Below are 22,778 nucleotides of genomic sequence, written 5' to 3' on the forward strand. Positions count from 1 at the left end.
CGGGCAGGGGGGTCAAGCGGGGCTGAGAAGAAGGGTGGCATCTCACACCCGCCTGTCCAGCAGCCCCTGCGCCCCCCAGCCCTGCCTCCAGGCCCAGGGAGACAAGCAGGCCCATCTGTTTGTTGACCCTCTGAAGGTCAGAAGCCTGGAGCAAGAGGTGTGCTCCCGGCCCACAGGCCGGCCCGAGCCCCTGGCCTTCCTAAGTCTTCGCACGGTCTCTGCCCGGCCCCGGGCACAGGGGTGGTCCCCAGGCCAAGTGACGGTCAGGCTGCGACTGGGGAGGCTGGAGACGTGTTTTCATGATGGCTCGGCCTGGATGGCGGGACATGTCTCGCGGATGGATCGTGTAGGAAGGGGGGCTGAGGTCAGTGCTGGGCGGGCAGACAGCGGCCAGTGACAGACCCCTCGGCTCTCCTCTGGTCTCCGAGACGCCAAGGGGGAAAGAGCTTACGGTTTGACAGCCTCCAAAAAGGCCACTAACGCTGAGTACCCCCATTAACACCTGGGTGACCCCCACTCTTCCCGGGGTCCTGCAGTCCCTTGGATGGAGTGTTGGACTCGATGGCCCTTGGGTTCCCTTCTAGCCTGGATGAGTTCTGACCGTGCACAGTTACTTCTGCACTATAATGAGGGCAAGGGCTTCCACCCCGTCTCCTGCCCTGGGGCCTAGCTGGGCCCCGCGGGAGTCACTCTTGCACCCCCAGACTTCTGAGGGCAACCGCTCTGCGCAGGTGTCCACAGACTCAGGAGACGTTGTCTCTGCACTCGCCGTCCCGCTCGGCTTCCCTCCATCACGCTTGGCCTCCCCAGGTGACGCGGAGGTGATTCTAACGGAGCAGCATCCACAAGGCAGCCCCGGCCCTCGCTGGCCCCATGCCTTCCAGGCCAGCTTTCTCACCTGGGGGTGGATGGCACCTTCTAGAGGCTGTGCTGAGCGGCGGGTGGGAGCAGGCGCCTGGGGACGGCCACCCGCCAGCAGTGTGACCCAGACCTGACGGCTTAGCCTCTCTAACCCACCTTCCTCACCCCCAAAATGTGGGGCTGGCATGAGGGTCAAAGGAACTAACACGCCTGAGCGTTTAGAACGGCCTGGCACACAGAGGTCACGACTCTTGTGACTCTGCAGGGCTGCTTTTAGAGGAAGGGGGCGCTCCGTGATCCAAACCCATTGTGTTATAATCGTGTCCCGGCGGAAAGCAGGGGGCTGTTTCCCAGGCTGCAAGGGACCACGGGCCACAGGTCCCCTTTAGAACCAAGAGGGAGGCCTCTGGGTGGGAAGGATGGCCGGCAGCTTGCCTCCCAGGCCAGAGGGCTCAGCCCGAGACCAGAGGCCAAGGCGAAGGCCCTGCTTCCCGCAGGACCAGGGCTGAGCAGGGCAAAGGGGGTCACGGATGATGCAGGGGACGGGCTCTCTCTGGGCCCAGCAGCACCGGTCCCTGTAAGCCTCAGTCCCAGAGGGCTGGACCTCCCTGCCCCTCACCACCAGCTACACCACAGGCCCGGTCCCTCAGTCACGTCTCGTGTCCTCATCCAGCTCACACCGGTCCGATCAAGGGTGTCAGCAGGCTCACCAGGACTCAGGAGTTGGGGATGGTTGGCAGGGACAGGCTGGCTCAGGGCACCCCTGTCCCACGGCTGGAAGGACAGCTCAAGTCAAAGCCACGCTCTGGTGGCTGGTCCCCGTGGGCCTTCAACCCCCACCATCCACGCGGCCCGCACCCTGCTCTGGGAGACCCTCAGCAGAGCTAAGGGCTTTTTCTAGGCAGGGGAGGGCTGTCCCGCTGAGCCTGGGCACAGGGGCTGCTGCCCCCAGAGCTAAAAACTAGGTCACGGCTGGCGAAAGAGGCGGCGCGCCGTGGCCCCTTCGGCCCCTCCTCTCTCTGGTCAGACGCGCGGGGCCAAGGCTGCCACGTCAGCGATGGGCACGGGAAGCGGGGCAGGGAGGGCACAGCCCTCAAGGCTTCTTCCCGCAGCCTTTTCAGGCTCAACCTGATTGAATCCAGCCCCAGCCCTTCCTTTCTGAGTCCGGATGTTTTGTGGCCTACCCTGCCCACGCTGGGCTTGTCGCTGGGGAGATGCCACCCGGGCCCCAGGGAGCCTGCCCTGGCGACAGGTGCCCAGGAGGGAGGGAGGGTCTGGGAGTCCTGAGCGGGACTCCGGCTCCTGCCCCCTCGAGTGCAGCCCTTCCCTTCCTGACACTTGGAGCCAGAGGTGGGGTGCGGGTGTCCTCTCAGCTTTCCAGGGGGCGTCCGACGAGGAGCCTGTGCTGCCCACCTCACCCATGAAACACCTGCCCAAACGGTCACACCTGAGTCTGATCAAGCTTCTGCACCCAACTACGAGAACATCACCAGGAAGGCTTCAGAAAGCCCAGACTGGGAGAGAGTAAAGCACAAATGACCTGGTTCCTTCAACAGGTAAATTGCAAGGAAAAAAACAGAGAGAGATGCGGAGCTTAGAGACTAAAAGTGACTTGGGAGACAAATCGACCAACTCTAATACACAGACCTTACAAATTTAGGTTCTGACTCAAATAAACTGCGAAAAAAAAAAAAAAAAAGAACAGCTTATGGGTCAATTGGGGAAATTTGGAATTGCCTGGTTATTTCATGATATCAAGGAATGACTGTTAATTGTTTTTAGGTGTGATAATGGTCTTGTCATTACCTCTTCTAAAAAAAGGACCCTTACGTTTTTGAGGTACACCCTGAAATTTTTAGAGGTGACATGATGTCTGGGGTCTTGGGTGGGGCGGGGAGCAGGGGAGAGTGCAGCTGGACAGGATTGGCAGTGGGTCTGGGTGATGACCTGGAGCTTCATTGTAACGTTCTCTTCATTTTTGCCTATTTTTGAAAATCACCATGATAAAATCTGGACAGAGGAAGAGGAGGCGGGGGGAGGAGGAGAAAAAAGGGGAGAACAGGGCTGCCGCCACCTCCGAGGTGCCCTCCTGGCTTAGGTCCCAAGCACCTGGAGACCATGGCAGCCTTCCCGAGGCCTCCAAGACCAAGGCCAGCGTCACCGGGTGGGGCTCTCAGTGCGGAGCCTGGTCAGGGGGCCAGGCTCTCAGAAGCCCTGGGCAGGTGGCCCTTCCTCTGCCCATGGCGCTGGGCAGGGCCGAGTAGACACTCACCGCAGAGAGGCAGCTCCTGTCCTCGCGGATGACGGCACCGAAGCCCAGGAAGCCGGTCACCATGACGAGCGTGCCCGCGAAGATGAGGATGTAGGCGGACGCGGCGAAGGTGCTGGAGGCCAGGACGCCGAGGTAGCCGCTCTTCTCCACCAGGGTCCAGACGCCCACGGCCATGACCGCGGCACCCCCCATCTGCGGGACACCGGGTCTGAGCACCCACCGCCTACAAGGCCCTTCTCGTGCATCATCTCATTTGGTCCTTTGAGGAGCCCGTGGGAAGTGTCTGGCTGCCCATTTTGTAGATGGGGAAACAGAGGCTCACCCACGGTCGAGGGGAGAGGCAGGGACACGAGTTTGGATCCAGGTCTGACTCCCGGTCCCGTGCTTCCCACCACGATGCCCGTGCGTCCCCATCATGACGCAGGGACACTCCAGTTGTGGGGACCCCCTCCCGCCGTCCCCGCCCCCAACCCCGAGCGCTCCTCCCCGGCTTGCATCCCTGGCGGGCCACTTTCACAAGCCCCCGTCTCATCGCCTGTGGGGGAAGCGCGACTGGGCTTCTCATCTCTGCTCTACAGACAGAGGACGAGGTCACCAGAGGACGGGGAGCTGCCCGAGGGCCGCCTCTGAGGGGCGACACAGGGCAGGGCCAGCCCCCGTTCGGAGCCTGGGCCTGCAGCTCGGCCGAGCTGCCCCCCCGCAAAGGAAGGGACACACACTCCACTGGCTGGAGTCGCTCTGGGACGGCAGGTCACTGAGCGGGGGGGAGGTGTCCTCTTTGCTGACCGTCTGACCCCTTTCGGCCCTGATCCCAGGAAGGGACCCTGGGAAGTACAGCTGCCCTATATATACAGCCTTCTGCAGTGAGGCTGAATGACCCTTTCTGTGGCTGTGATCCTGGGCAAAGTATGTGTGTGTGTGTCCCCGAGGTGCCAGATGGTGAACAGCAGGGGTGTCGGCCCAGGATTTGGGGTGGGGGCAGGACCCTGGCATCTGTGACCCGATCTGCCACCTGCTCCTGGGAAGGCAGATGTCCGTCTGGCCCCCAGCCTCCCTGCCTCGTCTGAGGATGAGTTCTTCTCCGATGGGGGCTGCTGCTCCCTCAGGGGGTCCTGAGTGTGGCTGAAGGTGGGCAGCCCCAGTGGGCTCGGTCCCACGGCCCCGATGACTCTGTATAACCCGCCTGCCGTTCGCAGACCTCAGCGGGGCAGACGGAAGCTCCTTAGCAACGAGTCTGCACCGGGCGCCTCCATGGCTCAACTTTCCACATTCTCTTCCGAGCTTCACAATAGTTCAGGAGGCTTAGGGCAGGCAGGTGGGAACAGGCATGTTCTCTTTTGCATATGAAGAAATGGAGGCTGGAGAGAACAGAGCGTCCTGGAGAGGACACCCTCCTGCACACGCCCCCCGCCCCCCCAGAAACCCGCCCAGAGTTTCGAGATTGAGATGCAAACCCAGGTCTGCTGAGGGCCAGTGTGGGACTCTGTCCTGGGATCGCACACACTGGGCTGGGCCTGCTCCCCCACTCACTCCTGCTTTTTAGATACATCTGTTTTCTTTTAAGGGGCGTTTCATCCCCCTTAGCACCTCTAGCGGGTAAGAGAACCAGGTGGAAGGACGTCGCACAGCTCCAAATGGAATCCACCTCCTTTGATTCCACGGCACATATTTTTTCTCCCGTTTTAACATCTCCAAAACCAGACACATCTTATGGTTGACGGCATCTTACAACCACGCTTGGCCGCACTCTTGCCTTGCGGTACAGAAAACAATGGTGTATCTTACAAGTGATGGTGTCTTAGGCTGGATGAAATCCTGGACTACAACAGGCTTTCTAATTCTCTGGAGCGTGGGCTACCTCTGGCCACATAACCTCCAGGACCAGTGAGGAATTTCCTCCATCTGGGTCAACAGGATTGTGTCAAGTGAGGGTTATATTCTGCACATATCCTTTCTGCCCCTACAGCATGCCCAGGAGGCTTGAGAGAGGGTCTCAACTGTGCATAACTGGCTGTGTGACCTAAAGATGGTCCCTTAACCTCTCTGGGCCTCAGTTTCTTCATCTCTCAAACAAGGTGGATGTGTTAGGCCAGCGGTTCCCAACCTATAACCACCAAGGGCCCCTTTGATTACTTTTTCCCACAGGTTTTATGTTTTGAAGGGTTTCTGCCTATCAAACACAGTGCATTAAGTAATAGTTCATTTCTCATTTTTTATTAATGAAAGGCACGTGGTAGTACCAAGAAGAGATTCTGAGCAGCATGAAATAGTCAACATGACCACACTGAGTGGATCTAACTTTTGATGTGTGTAGTGTCTTTATAGAAATAGGCACATCAGCCATTAGGCTTATCAACCCCACAGGCTTAGCATCGGATCTGGAACCACCAAAAGGGGTACGTGTGGACAGCACTGGGGACACGTAATCTGCTGGGGGACATGGAACCCACTGAGAATCTGATAAAAAGCTTTGGACGCTTTGCCCAGAGAAACGTCATCCACATAAAATAATGCACTCAGCTTCGGGGGCTGAGGCCTCATCTTGCATCTCACAATGTCCCCGGTGTAGATGTCTCTGGGGCCCCCTCCACCTGGCACCCTCTAAGGCAGTGCTTCTCAGCTGGGCTGCACCACCACCCAGAGGCCTCTGCACATCACCAAGGTGACTGGATTTCTGGGGGTGGGATCAGGCCTGGATCCTTCACTAAGTTCCCAGGTGGTTCCAGCTGAGAACCACCGTGTAGTTTCCTAGTCAACAGGGGTCAGTCCTGTCCCCTCCCCCAGCAGGATCCCAAGAACATCCTCCCCTGGGGCTGTGGCCTGGAGGCCCTTGGCCCAGCTCAGGACTGCCCCTCCAGCCACTTCCCTGTCTGCATCAGGTGTTTGCTTTTTTTTTTTTTTTTTTTGCAGTACGCGGGCCTCTCACTGTTGTGGCCTCTCCCTTTGCGGAGCACAGGCTCTGGACGTGCAGGCTCAGTGGCCAGGGCTCACGGGCCCAGCCGCTCCGCGGCACGCAGGATCTTCCCGGACCGGGGCACAAACCCGTGTCCCCTGCATCGGCAGGCGGACTCTCAACCACTGCGCCACCAGGGAAGCCCAGGGTGTTCGCTTTGATAGGAGCTTTGGGGTAGAAGGGGGGGTGACGAGGAACAGGATTTTCAGTCCAAATGGAGGAAAGTTAAATTACACAAGAAAGGAAGAAACTATGTGCTCCCAGGGGAGGGAGGGGTGCTGTGAGAAATGCAGCCGCGGATAAGCACACTGACCCCCGAAGAGAGGAGTGTGTCCCGGTCACAGAAACAGCTGGGATGTCGCAAAGCAGGCAGGGCTGCAGCCCAGCCAGGGTGGCAGCGGGACCCTCGCCCATAGGGGAGGGTCTGGGCGGACACAGCGTCCTGATTAAGGTGTGGAAAGCAACAAAGTCACACTGGTCCTGATGTGCAGAGGAAATCAGGAGGCGGGTCCGAGTCAGTGGGGCCCCCAGACCTCCCCTGGGGGGTCACAGAGCGTCTGCTGGGGACACCCGGTGGGGTTTGCCATCCGGAGCAAGAGGGTTTCAAGTCCTTCAGGGGGGGTCCTGCTTGGAACCCGGTTGGCTCTTTAGAAAACGATCTTTCCTTTGGACAGAAGTCAAAGCTGCCCAACGTCGGGACGGATCGCCAGAGGGAGTCTTGGGAGGGAAGGGGTCAGTGGGCTTGGGTCCCAGCCCTGGCCGTGCCCCTGACTAAGTGTGTGAGTGTGCAGACATTTCGCCTCTGGAAGCCTCAGTTTCTTCATCTGTAAAATGGCCGGATGAGAAGCTCTGAGGTCTTCCGCATGGGTGACATGTCCCCACAACCATCTGCCAATACACCTCCAGCAAGATGCTCATGGCTTTCGTCAAGCGGTTCCGAGATGCCGGGTCAGCAGAAAGAGCCGTGGAAGAGGCCCCGCGGAAGACCGACTGGGCCCGGAGCCAGATGACCCTGCTGAGCTGTGCAGCGGCTATTTGCATAGAGTTGATTCAACAGTATTTGGCTCTTTACAGAAACTGGGTTGGATTCCTTTGGAATATTAAGTACATTTTTCAAAACCGTAGCCTGTAGCCAATCGGCCAGAAAACCCTGCAGAGGGTGAAGCTGGCCTTCTTACCAACCAGGACACAGGCAGGCCGGGAGCGGGGGCAGGTCACCCAGGCCGTGCAATTCTAGGAACGGCCCATTTATAGAGAAGAAACATGGCCAAAAAGTTGCTTGTCATCTTGGGAGAAGGATTAGCCTGAGCGGCCGCGCACACTGAGTCTTGAGGGACCTAAGGCTGCAGACCCAGAGGAAAGCAGGCGGAGTGTAAAAGTCACGGCAGGGCTTTCCTCTCCTCGTCAGGCTGCCGAATGGCTTCTGGGCTGGGATCGGGGAGGGTACCAGCCGGTGCAGCAGGCCCAGGACGCTGGGGCTCCCAACACAGGAGGACCCCGGGGCAGGAGTGCTCTCTGCCCGCAGTGCTGGGGCGCCCGTGGCACGGGGAGGGGGCGGAGATTGCACAGGTGGTGGTGCAGCCCACTCCCCTAAGTGTTTGCTGGGGGGGCGTCCAGGTGTCAAGCACCACCTGGACTGGGAGGGACTGGGGGCTGGATGAGTGTTCACCCAGTTAGAGCCACCCCTGTCCTCCGCGCCCCTCCCCCCAACCAGTCTCATCAACGGCTCCGCCACGGCCCAGACCAGGACCCCCGTGGTCGCCACTCTGGACTTCTCACTCTCTTGCAGGGACGGCAAGGGCCAGTCTCCTCATCACCTGGGCACATCTCATGGGACTTACTGAGGGTCGGGGCTTGGAGGGGACTCAGATCACCTGTTCTCTTCCACACACAGCTCAGAACCTGGAGGGATGCTGCCTGGCGCTGTCCCCACCCCCCTCCCAGCAAATCAGCCCGTCCGCCCTACTAGTCCCCGCCCGCACGGGCTTCTGCAGTTACAGGCATCGCGGCGTGTTTGCTGCATTCGGTACTTTGTCTGCCTCCCGCTCTAGATTCTTGGTTAAACCTCACTCATCTTAGCACCTACAGCAGAGCGCTCCACATATGAGAGATGCCCCGTAACTCCCCATGGAAGGAGGAGAGACAGAGGAAGCGGGCAGAGGAAACCGTCAGGTCTAACCCCTTCTATATTCTGGGGAAGAAACTGAGGCCCAGAGAGCAGTGACTTTTCCAAGGACCCGTGACTGGCCGGGGGCCTAGAACTCAAGAAACCTGACGTCCACTTCATGCCCTCTTCACCCACTGGGCTGCGGACACCCCCAGGCAAGCTGAGGGGTGTCTGGGCTGCAGCGGGGATGGCTCAGAGTGGCCACCACAGGCTTCCTCCTGGACCGGTCTCCCCACCGTGGCCCTGGGCAGACCAGATGTGCGTTCCCCCCAAGTAGGGGCCTGTCCCCCAGCAGATGCTGAAGCACAGAGAGGCAGGATGCCTGGACACCACGGGGTCCTGCGACTTCAGCACCTTAAGAAGGGACGCAGCAGAAACGCCAGCCACGGGGCCCCTCAGCTGTTCTTCCTCAGATGATCTGTCCCAGGAGGTGGGCAGAGGCCACCATCAGTGGGACGATGGTGAACAGAGTGAAGGCTTCTCCCCTCGGCAGGGGGTGAGCAGAGGCTATTCCCTACCAGGCCCTCCCCGGGGACCCTGGAGGGATGCTCTCAAGCCACTTCACTGCCCTGGTCGGGCGAGTCCTCCATCACCGCTGCCTCCTGTCTTGGTCCATGTCCCCCTAAGGGATCCCAGGGATCCCCTGGAGTCTGAGCCCCACTGGCCCCTGAGGGAGGTGCGGACACTGCAGCCAGCGCCCCGGGCAGGACGGAGCTTCCGGAGCAGAGGCGGCAACCCCAGGCAAGGGAGCCGCTGCTTCCCCGGCTCTCCCACAGCCTGCGTAGCTCCTGGGAGGTTGGAAAAGTTTTGATTATTAACACTGCCAAGGAGCTAATTAAAATAATACATTAGAGAACAACATTGCAGGGGTGATGGGAGCTGTAAGGACCCGTATAGGAAATGGGAGGGGAAGGTAAAGCATTTCCTAGGCGGCTGCATAGGAAGCTTGGGTCACATTTTCTTTTTTAGGGTCATGAAAGCTTTGGCGTTTTTGGTTCCTGACCCAGAGCTGTATCCAAGGGAGCCGCCCCTGCCCAGTGAGATGGTCATGTTCAACTCTGCATTAGTCGAACTGCATGGTGGGGGTGGGGTGGGAGTCAGGGGCAGGGTGATGGTGAAGGATGGGGGGCAGGCATGGGTTGAGTAGGGGGTAGGGGTCCAGAGGTGGGGCGGAGCTTAGATACAGGATGTGGGTGTGTATTGCGATGCTATACTCCAGTTCTGCTTATATTCTTCATGCTCTGCGTGTCTGAACTGTCCACACCATGAAAACGTCCTAATCCAGGTTCAGCCCTGACTCCTGGGGACATTTTGGAGTCCAAGTAGGCATCAGAGTGGTGGGTCTAAGGCTGTGGTTACGAGTCAGTGGTCTGTGGAGATGGGAAGGGTACCAGATGCAGAGTCAGAAAACCCCGACTTGACCTAGAACTCTGCCAGTCATCTCAGCTGAAGTTTTATCATCTACAGAATGGGAACGAAGATAATTACAGAGTGACTGTAGAATCATTTTGGAGTGTAAGATGATTTATAACCCTCAAATTGTGCTATGGTGGCAGCTGGTGGAGACTTGGTTTAAAGTCTCATCAAGACCTTGCACTGCATGACTGGCACCTGAATCCTGCCCACCTGGGGGTGGAGGGGGTGCTGTTCCCCCCAATCTCACTGCTCTGGGTGTTTCAAACTTTGGGATGTAACCATTTAGGGCTGTGAGCTAAACTTGGTGGGTGGTAACCTGTGCTAAAAAACCAAACCAAACTGAACCACCACGCTACAGAGGAGAAAGCATCAGAGTGCACTGCACACGGTAAGGGTAAAAGCTTAGCTTCGTGAATGATGCTTCATGTGAGCAATTCTTATGCTTCCACGAATTTCTTATATGGGTCATGATCCCCAAAGCCTCCAAGCCAGAGCTATGGACATAGAAAGCTATTAGAGGGCCTCCCTGGTGGCGCAGTGGTTGAGAGTCCGCCTGCCGATGCAGGGGATACGGGTTCGTGCCCCGGTCTGGGAGGATCCCATATGCCGCGGAGCGGCTGGGCCCGTGAGCCATGGCCGCTGGGCCTGCGCGTCCGGAGCCTGTGCTCCGCAACGGGAGAGGCCACAACAGTGAGAGGCCCGCGTACCGCAAAAAAAAAAAAAAAAGAAAGCTATTAGAGATGAGGCGTGCCCCTTAGTCTAACCATAACAGCTACACATAACAGCTGAGCACCAGGTAGGCGTAGGTCAGACACTGTGCGAAATGTTTTTCTAAATATTCATCTTTAATTCTTACAGGTACTGATATTCCCGTTTAACGTATGAAAAACGTGAAGCTCAGTGAGATTAAGTGATTTGCCTAATGTTTTAGTCTGCTCAAGGTTGCCCTAATAAAACGCCATAGCAGAGCAGCTTAAACAACAGAAATTTATTTCTGTTTCTCACGGTTCTGGAGGCTGCAAGTCCTCCAGATAAGGTGCTGGCTGATCCAGTTTTGGTGAGGACCTTCTTTGCTTACAGACGACGGCTGTCTCCCCACTGTGTCCTCTGGGCAGGCTTAGAGAGAGAGCTCTCTTCTTCTACTTGTAAGGCCAATCCCATCGGATTAGGACCTCACCCTTGTGACTTCATTTAACCTTAATTACCTTCTAAATGCCCTGTCTCCAAATACAGTCGCATTGAGGGTTAGGGCTTCGACATATGAATCCCTCTGGGTCACAGTTCAGTCCACAGCACCTCATCTTCCATGGCAAATAGACAACGGGAGTCTCAATTTGAGCCTGAACTTGAGCCCAAGTTTTCCCGGCACCCGGGACACTGGGAAAATGCAGGACTCAGAGCTGGAGGCAGCAGGTTACGTCAGAGCTGACGGCCAGGCTCACTGGCTTAGGGGTCAGAGAGAGAGGGGCCTCCAGCTCTGGGGCGTCAGGCAGACTGCTTCCACCTCGGTAACACAGGGCTCGCATAGAGCCGTTCACAGCCTCGGGGCACTGGGAGGACGAGGGTGGATGCACAGCCCAGGGAAGGCCTACAACAGAAAGCTCCATGGATGCTGGGAGCTTTGTCCATGGACGTATTCCAAGCGTCCGCAACAGGGCTGGGCACTTAGCACATGCTTAATAAACGCCATGGAATCGATTTTCAATTATCACGGACCAGAATACCTGGATGTTAGCACCAGCTTTCCTTATCACCACGACAAGACCTTGGGCAGGATTCTGAACTGGGTGTATCTGCTCCCCTGTCTGTAACATGAGGATAACAGTGATACAGCCACCAGGGTTGACCTGCGGATCGCAGGGGATGATCCACGGACGGTCGTTATCCAGCAGTGCCTCTCAGATGCCAGGCATCGTAACCCCGCAGGGAGGACCTGGGCTTCCCTATCTTCTCTGTGCTGGATGTGGACGGTGTAGCAAGGTGATGTACGGGGAAGGACCACTGTTCTGGGGAGAAAGGAAGTGTGAGTGTTCACCCAATCAACCTGCCTCTGCCATCCAGGTCACCTTCCATGTCTGTGCAGGGGGAGCACTGGGAGGGGCTTCAGTGGACAGCAGATGGGGGCTCTTTGGGGACCCTCCCTGTTGCTCTGCATAGGTTCTACAGGGAAGGGGGAAGAGGTGGGGACTGCTTCGGGGTGGGGAGCATCCACAGCGCAGACACTGGCTCTGCCACGAGTCTTATAAGAGAGGCTCAGCGGGGAGGGCCAGCAGCTGGACTCCAGGGTGTGTGGGAGGGATCCTCGTGGACAAGGCCCCCTCCCTGGAGACGTCTTGAAAATTCCCAGGGGCTGTGCGCTGACAAATGTGCGAGGCTGTGCTCTGCCGCGGGAAGAGATGGGCCGGGGGTCTGTCCCATGTCTACTGAGGAGGTCACAGGGGGTCCAGGGGATGGATGCCGGGACCCTGAGGCTTGGACCATCGAAACCGACCATGACCCATATGGGGAGGAGGCTTGGGGCGAGTAGGTCCCTGGAAGCTGGGATGCATTCAGCCAGGCCCCCCGGCAGGGGTATTTTCAACTCAAAGCAGGGAGGTCTGTGTGGGGAGCTGCTGGGCTGACACACTTGCTGCCCATCTGGCTGACAGACCCCAGGTCCGCTCAGGTGGAAGGGACCCCACGGGTGGTCACCACGCCTGCTGCCCGCTCCCCCTCCCAGGCCCCCGTGCACGGTTAGGGTCTTGGGCTGAGCAACTCATGATAAGAGGCAAGGAAGGTCCTACCTAGAGTCTCAGAGGGAGCACGGCCCTGCTGACCCTTGTTTCGGACTTGATTTTGGCCTCCAGAGCTGTGAGACAATAAATTTCTGTTGTCTTAAGCAACTCAATTTATGCTTCTTTGTTACAGCACCCTAGGAGCCTAATAACCTGAGATATGGGCCATTATTTTTTCTTACTTATATTTTTTAGTATTTTATCGATTATTAGTGGATACATAAGACTTTATGAGCTGGAAAAGCACACTTATTACAGTAAGTCCCCTACACACAAACCTTCAAGGGGCAAGCTTTCAAAGATGCAAACGTGGGCTTCCCTGGTGGCACAGTGGTTGAGAGTCCGCCTGCCGATGCAGGGGACACAGGTTCGTGCCCCGGTCTGGGAAGATCCCACATGCCGCGGAGCGGCTGGGCCCGTGAGCCATGGCCGCTGAGCCTGCGTGTCCGGAGCCTGTGCTCCGCAAGGGGAGAGGCCACAACAGTGAGAGGCCCGCGTACCGCAAAAAAAAAAAAAAAAGATGCAAATGTGCATCTGGTTCCAGCAAGGAACCTGTGGCATCAACGTCAGGCGTGAGTGAAATTACAGCTTGATCCATCTCCTGTTGCTGAGGATGCTTCAGCTCTACCATTTCCCACCTCCTCTCCCTCCTCCAGTCAGTAACTCTTCCTGCCTGTTCACTCGGTGCCAGCCCCCGTGTACCAGCTGTCGTGCTGGACTACTGTACTTTTCTAGGTACTGTACTGTAAGATTAAAAATGTTTTCTTTATTTTTTGTGTTTGTTTTTATGTATTATTTGTGTGACAAGTGTTGTAAACCTATTACAGTACAGTACTATCTATATAGCCGACTGTGTTGGGTACCTAGGCTAACTCTGTTGGACTTACGAACAAACTGGACTTAGGAATGCGCTCTTGGAACGGAACTCATTCGTATGTAAGGGACTTACTGTATTTTTTAACAAATCCTCACTCAGCGAGAAGCTTAAACACCCCACCGGATTTCTCTCTGAGAATCGAAACTATCTACGCCCACACAGTGACCTGATCATATCACGGCGGCTTTATTATTCCACTGTCTTCATCCATACAACTTTCCTATTCCAGGAAACGCTCGTCCAGGAAGAGAAAAGTTGCAAATAAAACAAGTTCATTGTTCATTTCAGGAACTTGGCAAAAAGCATTTAAGCAAACGTCAGACTGTTTAACTTCTGAATAGATAGCATTGTGTGTCCCCGCTCCAAGACTCTCCTGAACCCTTGCCTTGCTGTGTGTACCAGTCCTTAACTACTATACCATGATCCTTCCCAGTAGTAAGCAATGTCATTAATCTCAGTGGAAGACTCTGAAAAGGCAAACATAGCCCAGCTTTGCCTCCGCCTTTCTGAGAGGCTTCTGAGAGTGCATCCTTTGCCATGGCAACAAGGAAACAGCCCTGCCTTACCAGCAGGTTAATCTGGTGGCATTTTCGGGCCTTCTACATCTAAGATATCCAAAATACTGCATTTATTGAATGCCTTCTGTGTGCAGAGACGGAATTAAGCACTTCACATACACCATTTCAGGGCATCTGTGAAATACACTCTTAACAGATAAACTGAGGGACTTCCCTGGTGTTGCCGTGGTTAAGAATCCACCTGCCAATGCAGGGGACATGGGTTCGAGCCCTGGTCCGGGAAGATCCCACATGCCGCGGAGCAACTAAGCCCGTGCACCACAACTATTGAGCCTGCGTTCTAGAGCCCGCTAGCCATGACTACTGAGCCCGTGAGCCACAACTACTGAAGCCCATGCACCTAGAGCCTGTGCTCCGCAACAAGAGAAGCCACCGCGATGGGAAGCCCACGCACTGCACGAAGAGTAACCCCCGCTCGCCGCAACTAGAGAAAGCCCGCGTGCAGCAATGAAGACCCAATGCAGCCATAAATAAATAAATTTTAAAAATAAAATAAACTGAGGCACATTAAAAATGTTAAGTTGATTTGAACAAAACTCGATTTGAATCAGGCAGCATCCCATCTAGCAGATGCAAAGGAGTTCCGAGAGCCATACAAAACGAAAGACTTTTCTAGACAGAAGGGTTGGGAACAAGGAAGTTATATTAGGCAAAAAAGCGGGTTGGTCATTGCCAAATAGCTTTCGTTTAACTGGGGACACAGGCTCAGCCAGCGTAGGTGAGTTGCCTAGAGCAGAGCCTGTCTGCTGACGGCGGCGCCTGCACCATTAGCCCTCTTCTGCCTCTCCAGACACATTCCAGTCTCTGGCTCTTTTGGGACCTGATGGTATTCTGCTACCAGTTATCTGGATAATTGCCTCAAGTGGACAGACTCCTTTCTTCCTGGATGACCTAGCCTGGGTGGTTCCCCGGGGGGAAGTCGCTACAGAGACCATTCCCGATGCACAGAGGCAGCCCTGGGCCCCCCAGGACTTATGTTTCTCTGACTCGGGCCTGGAGAATGTGAATCATGAAAGGCAAATGGGCTTCGGAGGAAAACAAGCAGTTATTTGAGGCCGTCACATTTCCCACCAGGCACTGGAGCCACAAGTCAGCAGGGGAGGGAGAGCCAGACCTTGCACACTGAGGCCAGGATGCAAGCTCATTGCGATGCCCGGATGCTGTGCGGTACGGACTCCATGCCAACCTGCAAGCTGAGTCTTATGTTCCCCCTCAGTAGCAAATGTACACATTTGCTTTCAAGTAGGCAGAATTAGCCCATGGGTGGTCTTTGATTTGGAAAAAATCAGCTCCAGAGCGATGACTCACAAAAAGCAAAGACGGCTTGACTCACACGGTGCTGGAGAAGCGGGTGGCGCGTGCCGGGTTCACTTACCCAGAAGAAGAAGTTAAAGACGGCGAGTAAATACTTCAAGTAGACGGTCAGCCAGTCGTTCTGCTCGACCTTGTAATGGGCCATGGTTGCTGGGCCTGCAAAGAAGACACACATGTGGCCAGGGGTCCACGGAGGCGGCCTCGCCTGCCCAGAGCCAGGCAAGGTTCCCTTCAAAGGGCATCCTAGCCTGTCTGGCCGGGGACTCTCAGACTGGGGGTGTGCAACCCCAAGCAAAGAGCAGGGAAACGCCAAGGTCATTGGACACAAAATGGAGGTGAACCACACAGAATTTTCTAGCCCTGTGGATCTTGGTTTGGCCCTTCTGATGCAGGACTAACCTGCAAGTCTTCGTACAGAATTTGTACTGTGCTATTGTGTTCTTATTGTCCCCCCATCTTAGCAGGGTGGCAGGACACAAGTTCACCTGTCCTGCGCGCACACACACACACACACACACACACACACACTCGGCGTGCCTGCCTTGTAGTGGAACCCTGTATCATTTGAACAGGACCTCTGCATGCGCAGGTGAGGCATGAGCCCCAAATCAGAGCATCTGTGCTGGAAAGGACCTCGATGATCCCCAGGCCACCCCAGCACCTCGACTTTCCAAAGAAGGAAGCAGGTCGGTAGACCGAGTGGTTTGGCAGTAGGATGACAAGATCTGGAGTCTGGCTCCCTGGGTTTAAACCCTGATCTGTCACAAGGTATGTGAGAATGTGGGTAGTTACGTAACCTCTCGTCCTCCGTGTCCTCATCTGTACTGGAGAGAATAATGATGCCCACGTGGCAGGGCTGTCTTGCAGGTGAAATGGGATGACCTACGTGAGGTGTTGACCACAGTCCCTGGCACGGAGTAAGTGTTCTATACTGTTGGCTATTAATATTACATGTGGCAGGGGTTAGAACCCAGAGCGCCAGCCCTAAAATTCCTAGTCTTTGCCCCAGAACCATGCTCCTTCTCCTTGTCCCGATGCCCCCGCTGGTGGGCTCTCTGGGAACCGTGGCGTCGGTGGGATGAGAAGATGGGGGTTCATGTGCCCGGTGATCCTGTTTGCATCTAAACCCCAAAGCAGCCTCCGAGACCTCTCCTCGGGCTTCTCATTCCCTGGGCTCCCCCCCGCCACACACACGCTCTGACACTCAGAGCGTAGCTGCTCCTTGAGGAACCGTCCCCTTTAGGGGGGCCTCTTTTATTCCAGACCCAGAGCAAGCAGGCCTTGGCTTTGCCCACCTCCACCGCCCTCTCCTCCATTCCCGCCAGTGTCTGCTCGGGCCCTCCCGCCACTGCCCTGCCCCCTCTCTGCGGCCGCTGCCGGCCGGGCCCAGATTACTTCCCCTGGAGCCACCGTGCTGAGTTTTATTTCAAGCTCATGGGCTCCTGAGACAGGGCGAGAGGAAGACAGAAAAGAAGAGGTGGCTGTCTTATTTGGGATTTCTATTTGCAGACCTTGAAGAAGGTAATTTAAGACTTTGTCTTCTTGGTAAAAAAAGACAAAACCCATTTTCCTCCGATTTAGTCTGAGAGGTAGGGTGGTGGAAAAAATACAGAAGGAGAAAAAAGGAAGCCCTATAAAAAGTGTAAAAAGCGGTGCTCGATGGGGTCGGACAGGCGACTGGACCGGGAGCTATTACACGGTCACTGTGCAGGTCATTGTGCACAGGGTCCTGACGAGGGACCCTCTGGGCCACCGGGGCCATTGGTAAACTGACCGTTTGTTTGGGGCCCAGCCACTCCTGTCTGCATTCTCTTCTCCCTTTGTCTGGCCCTCCCCTCCCAGCCGGGGCCCACTGGACTCATGCACCAGAACCTTCTCTAGACCTGCAAACCAAGGGGTCAGGACCCTCTGAAGGAAACTAATTTTAAAAGAGTTCAGGCAGATGACAGGATTTAACAAAAGAAACGTATTTCTAATGGTAAAGTTTCGGCCCTGAGGGGTAGAGAAGACATTCCACGGCCCACAGTGCTGTGGAATGTCAGGGTCGGCAAAAACCTCTGGACTCACTTAATCCAACCTTCTGCAGAAGGAATGAGGAATTTAATCCATGTCTGAGCTAAGACTCATTTTCAAACGACCTCTCTCAAGTCACATGGCTAACGGTTGCCTAACCCCCTGTTCTGTGCTCCTTACATAGGACCCTACCATACGTGGGGCCCTAGGCTAGGGCTGGCAGAGGCCCCCAAAGAAGTGTCAGAACCAGCTTGGAGCCAGATGCCTGGATGTGAAACCTAGCCTTGTCATTTCCCAGCTGTGTGACCTTGGGCAAGTTACTTAATTTCTCTGTGCAGCTAATTAGCACTTATTACGTGCCAAGCCCAGGATTAAGTGCTTTACACGGGTGATCCTGTTCCAGCTTCCCAACAGCCCTATGAAGTAGGGTTATTCCCATTCCTTTTGCAAGATAAGGAAAGTGAAGCTCCGACAGGTTAAATAAGCTGTCCAAGTCACAGAGCAAGTAAGTGGCAAAGCCCGAACAGAATGAGGAGCCCAAGCTCTTACCCACCATGCAGTGCTCTCAGGACCAGAGCTGCCAGGGGAAGGGAGCAAGGAGGACTGCGGTTGCTCACTTCCTTAATACCTGTTCTCCCCTCTAGATTAGGACAAGAACCCCCCATTTTAGTTGGGTACTTGGCCCCCTGGAGCAGACGACACTTCCCAGCCTCTCTTCCTACTGGGTACAGCCAGGATTAACTGCTCGCAAAAGGCACGGAAGCAGAAGCAGTGTATGCAACTTAAGGTATCATTTTTGGGTGTATGTTTCGTGTGCATTTGAGAAGGTGAATCCTGTCACTGCAGGGAGCAAAGTTTTATGGGTGTCAATTAGGTTAAATTTGGTAACTGAACTTTTCACAGCTACATCCTTGCTGATTTCATGTCTGCTTGTTCTATTGTCTATTGAAAAAAGTATATCAGACTCCCACCAGGACCATGAATGTGTATATCCATCCTTTAACTGTTCATCTTTTTCTTTTAAAAAATGTTTTATTGAAATACAGTAGACTTACAATGTTGTGTTAGTTTCAGGTGTACAGCAAAGTGATTCAGTTATATATATATTCTTTTTCAGATTCTTTTCCATTACAGGCTATTACAAGATATGGAGTATAGTTCCCTGTGCTATACTGTTGGTTAACTCTGTTCATGTGTGCTGCATAGATTTTGCAGCTATTTTATGTAGTACATATAGATTTGGAGTTGTGATATCATCCTGGTGGATCAATCTCTTTATCATTAGTAAAGGTCATTCTTTATCTCTAATAATCAGAAATATCCTTAAAGTGAGGAGAGGCATGTCTCTCTTCACCCCTTCCTTCTTCTAGTTGGTTGGAATGCTGATGTAATGGCTGGAGCTCGAGCAGCCATTTTGAGGCGTGAGCTGGACAGCATGATTTGAAACGTGTAGAGCAATAAGTTCAAAGAGCCTGGATCTCAGATGATTTTGGAGCTGCCGCACCATCCATGGGCTGCTCATCTCCAGACTTAGTTTATAGGAGAGAACAAAAAAACTTGTAGCTTCTTTAAGGTACATGGTTGAATATTCTATGACCCATAGCTAACTTCACCCTGATGTGGGAGATGGAGTGGTGGGTACAAAGGTCTGCCAGAGCATGCGAGCAGGGGTGCTAAGGATAGGGCAGTAAGACAGGTGGAGATGTGGGGCAGTGGCCACAAGCTCTCGTAACTGTACACTCCATCACTAAACTGTTTTGAGCACACCCCATAACTATGTATATTTATTTATAAATTTTATTCATGTACTATAATAGATCTATAGGGTAAACATCATCAAATTCATCCAAAGACTTAATTTTGCTTTTTTATTTTAAGATGAAAATAATTAGGAAGAGGAATTCTAAGTAGATAGTCTGTCTCCACTTTGGGGCCAACCGATGCAGGTTTTAAAATGGAGGGCTGAGACGTGTACAGGCAGGTAGGTGTCAGATCATGAGCAGCTAAGCCCCAGAACTTGGACTCATGTCCTAAAGTGGCGAGAACCACAGGAGGCACGCAGCGAGGCAGTCCCTTGAGGAGACCTGCGTTTCAGAAAGAGTTCCCTGGCAGGAGCAGAACAGGGCTGGGGCCAACTGGGTGCTTGGGGACCAGGTAAGCAGTTGGTACAGTTGGTGCTGATGTCCAAGAAAGGGACAGCGGGGTCTGAACCAGGCCCGGGGCAGCGGGATGGAGAGCAGGGGGCAGACAGGGACAGGCAGGCCATGTGTACAGCTGGGAGGAGAAGCAGGAAAGACCTCATCAGCCTTGGGGAGACGGATGTGCATGGGAGCGGGCCGGAGGAGAACAGGCGAGTGCGGGGTCGGCCACAGCACCACGTGCTGCCGAGATAGCCAATCACAGAATGTGGCAGGGCTCACCTTTTCCAGAGCAGCATCAGTGGAGGATGACTCGGGTCAGGAGTCCAGGAGTGGGGTGGGGGGTGGGGGGACTGGAGACCCAAGGTAGATATTTTCAAATGAGAAGGCGAGGGAAGCAGCTAGAAGGCCTAGTTGAGGTTGAGAAGTGTCTTTGCATTGTAAAGAAGGGAGATTTGCATGCTCATTTCACTGGGAAAGATGCCCAGCCACCACTAAACCCTCCTGCCTAGTGACTGGGGATGGGTGGACGGGCTGAAGGTGGGGGGAGCCGAAGAGCCCGTTTCTCCCAAGTGGTTCCAGATGGGGCCTGGCAGGCAGCCGTCCTAATGTATTCTCCTCCCCTGGCCCTTCTTTCACCCCAGTTTTCCTCAGCCCTTCCCAGATGCTCATGAGATTATGAGCATCTCATCAGGGGAGGGGCGGAGGCGGTGGGGGTAGGAGGGAGGGAATGGCCACAGCAGCCCCTGGAGAGGGGAAAGCAAACCCAAGCTGCCTGACTGGCCTTATCTCTCCCCGCCTCCATCTCCCCCACCAAGGGACTGGGGGAACCAGGGCTTCGGATCATCCTCCAGGACCACTTTCCCTGAGCTCTGAGGAGTGTCATGAGCCCCATTTCAGCCAAGGACGGCTCTTCTTTGGCCTTGTAACTGGCCTGCTGCCCGCGCCCCCCTCCCGGGCCTGCCCCTGGACCTGGAACCTTGCCCACTGACCGCAGCACTTTGTCTGGTTCCTTATTAGTACCTTTTTGGGCTGCGAACAGGCTGATTGACTTTGGACGCTTCCCGGCCCCGTCCCTTCACTGTCTCCCGGGCTCAGGCAAGCAGCTCCCCGCCCCTGGGTGTCTGTTTTCCCATCTGTGGGGCGGGGCAGCCGTTCTCAGGAGCATCAGAATCTGGAGGGCTGGTTGACAGGGACAGCTCAGCCCAGGGTGTCCGATGCATTAGGACGGGGGTGGGACCCTGGAGAACAGACTCCCGGGCAGGACGACCAGCTATGTGATTTGCCCAGGACTGAGGGATTTCTCGGAATGCCGGACTTTCAGGGCTGAACCTGGACCACCCTGGGTGAAGTAGGGGGTGGTCACCTGACTCCCAGATGCTGCCACTGGTCTGGGGACCACGCTCCGAGTCAGTGTTCTCCAAAGCCCCTTCCAGTTCTCCAAGTGCATGGCCTGCACAGCGTCATTACCCTTTGCATCTGAACAGACGTAACTGAGCGGGTGGGGGGGTGCATCCTCCCACACAAAGTCCACATTTAGGATGCAGATTTCCCGGACAGCCTGGTGATGCAGCCTTAGGGCGCCGGGTCTCCAGGCCAAGACTCTGACTGCAGAACAGAGCTGGGATTCAGGGAGAGCCAGCTGGCCTGGGGGCCTGTGCTGTAGGACATCAGCTGCCTCCAATGCCTTGATGGCGAAGTGATGGATCTGGGGACCGCGTCAGGCCGGATATGTAAAGTTATGGGCCCTGAGACCTGGGGGGGTCACCGTCTCTTCTACGGCTTCTCGCCAACCCCACTCCCCCCGCCGGACAGAATGAGTCTCAAAGTGCGGAGAAAATGAGGGACATGTAGGCAGAACCCCGTTGGCTGGCTGGACGTGCCAGAGCCCCGGTGGGCAGGGCAGGGCTCAGCCAGAGGGAGAGGCCAGAGCCGAGTGGACCATCTGGGCGCCGGGTGAGGGCAGCAGAGGGCAGGCGGGTGCCTGGGACCTGACCGTCTGGATACGAGGCTCTGTCGGCCCCTGGACCAGCTGCATCCTCTGCTCGTTCAACAGCCATGCGCCGAGTCCCCACGGTGTGCCAGGAGCTGTACTTCGAGCCCCTGGCGTCCGCCCTTCAGGAACCGACAGTGGCCATGGGGCTGGGGCGCAGGCACACATATAACCCCCGGGCCCTGCCAGTGGCCCGGAGGAGGTGGCATATGGGTCCTTCCAGGTTGCGATGGGGGCAGCGTTGGGGGCAGTAAGCCTGCTCCTTGAGGACAGGCAGGGTTTCTGCAGGGGGAGGCTGCTCAGCCAGAGGGGAGAGCATGAGCAGAGGCCGGACACTGCGGCTGCAGAAAAGCCTAGAAAGTCAGGCCAGGGGCCAGGGGTCAATCCTGTTGGCCGCACTCGGTGTGACTTTTCCCTCCCCACACGCTCTCTGCTCCTGGGCTCTCACCAACCTCTTATTCTCTGCCTGCTCCCGTTAGCACAAGCTCAGGCTGCCTCTTCATTCCCTCGGGGCGGACTGCCCCATACTCGGGGGTGGAGCGGGGAGCTTGGTGTTTCTAAAATAAAAACAAAGCCAGTATATTTGCTGTGGAAAAACTAGCTCCACCCTCCCTCCTCAGTTAAATAAGTGCCTCTTTCCTCCTCTGGGTTCTTAGTCGGCAACAGGCCAGGCCTGTGTGACGGTCAAAGAGGTGGAAAGGAAAAAAACAGTCGAAGTGGTTTGACCTGTGACTGAATTTAGGCTTCAAATGAACCCTGGTTGCAACCCCCGCACGTGTGGCGCTTCTTTGCCCTCTTGCCCCTCTGTTTAATTTCCACGTGCCTGAGACCCTATTCCCGGTGGGTGGAGAGTCCCTCTGCAGGGCTCAGAGAAGTGAGGCTTCCTCAGGCCTCTGAATGGGACAGCTGAAGGGGAAGCATCCCTGGATTGGCCCCTTTGAGAACCGAGGAAGCCAGGCTCTGGGAGTGGGGTAGGGGTGACACACTGGGGCCAAAGTCACGCTGCAGCTTAGTGGCAGGACAGGGAGATGGCCTCCTGTCTCCATGGCCACCAACAGGATTTTGATTGGCTGATGTAATCATCATCCTATCAACGTGTGTTAAATGCTAACTAGGTGGTAGGCACTGAACTAAGTGCTGTGTGTGCATTAATTGATGTAATACTGAAAACGACCCCACGAGAAGATTATTACCCCTTTTCCAGGAGAGGAAACCGAGGCACAGAACTAGAAAGTGGGGAGAGATGTGAGAGCGGGAGCATATGTTCACTTGTCTCCAGGCAGTTCTAGTTTTGGCCTCTTGTAACTGCTTCCAGCTCGGAGGCCTCTGGTTGAAGCTGAATGAGGGGGCCTTCCCTGGGCAGAGACCCCAGCCAGGGGCTGCAGGAGGTGGTGGGGCCAGTGTTCTCTGATCCTGGCAGGA

General features: G+C 55.5%; 1 protein-coding gene across 3 annotated transcripts in view; it reads right to left on the reverse strand.

Moving 5' to 3' along the window:
• TSPAN11 (tetraspanin 11) overlaps positions 1–22,778 on the reverse strand; it is a 60,592-nt gene that overhangs the window by 21,385 nt on the left and 16,429 nt on the right. Inside the window, exons 1-3 of one of the 3 annotated variants that reach the window (XM_081249295.1) lie at positions 20,387–20,406; positions 15,274–15,368; positions 3,134–3,325 (exon numbers count right to left, since the gene is read on the reverse strand). In XM_081249295.1, coding sequence (XP_081105421.1) covers positions 3,134–3,325; positions 15,274–15,357 — 276 coding nt within the window. In that variant the 5' untranslated portion in view covers positions 15,358–15,368; positions 20,387–20,406. Of the gene's footprint in view, positions 1–3,133; positions 3,326–15,273; positions 15,463–20,386; positions 20,407–22,778 lie in introns of those variants that run through there. The other 2 variants (XM_081249294.1, XM_081249293.1) reach the window with 2 other exon arrangements.

This window comes from Mesoplodon bidens (genome assembly GCF_964165515.1).
Source record: "Mesoplodon bidens genome assembly, chromosome: 11".
NCBI classification, from domain to species: domain Eukaryota; kingdom Metazoa; phylum Chordata; class Mammalia; order Artiodactyla; family Ziphiidae; genus Mesoplodon; species Mesoplodon bidens.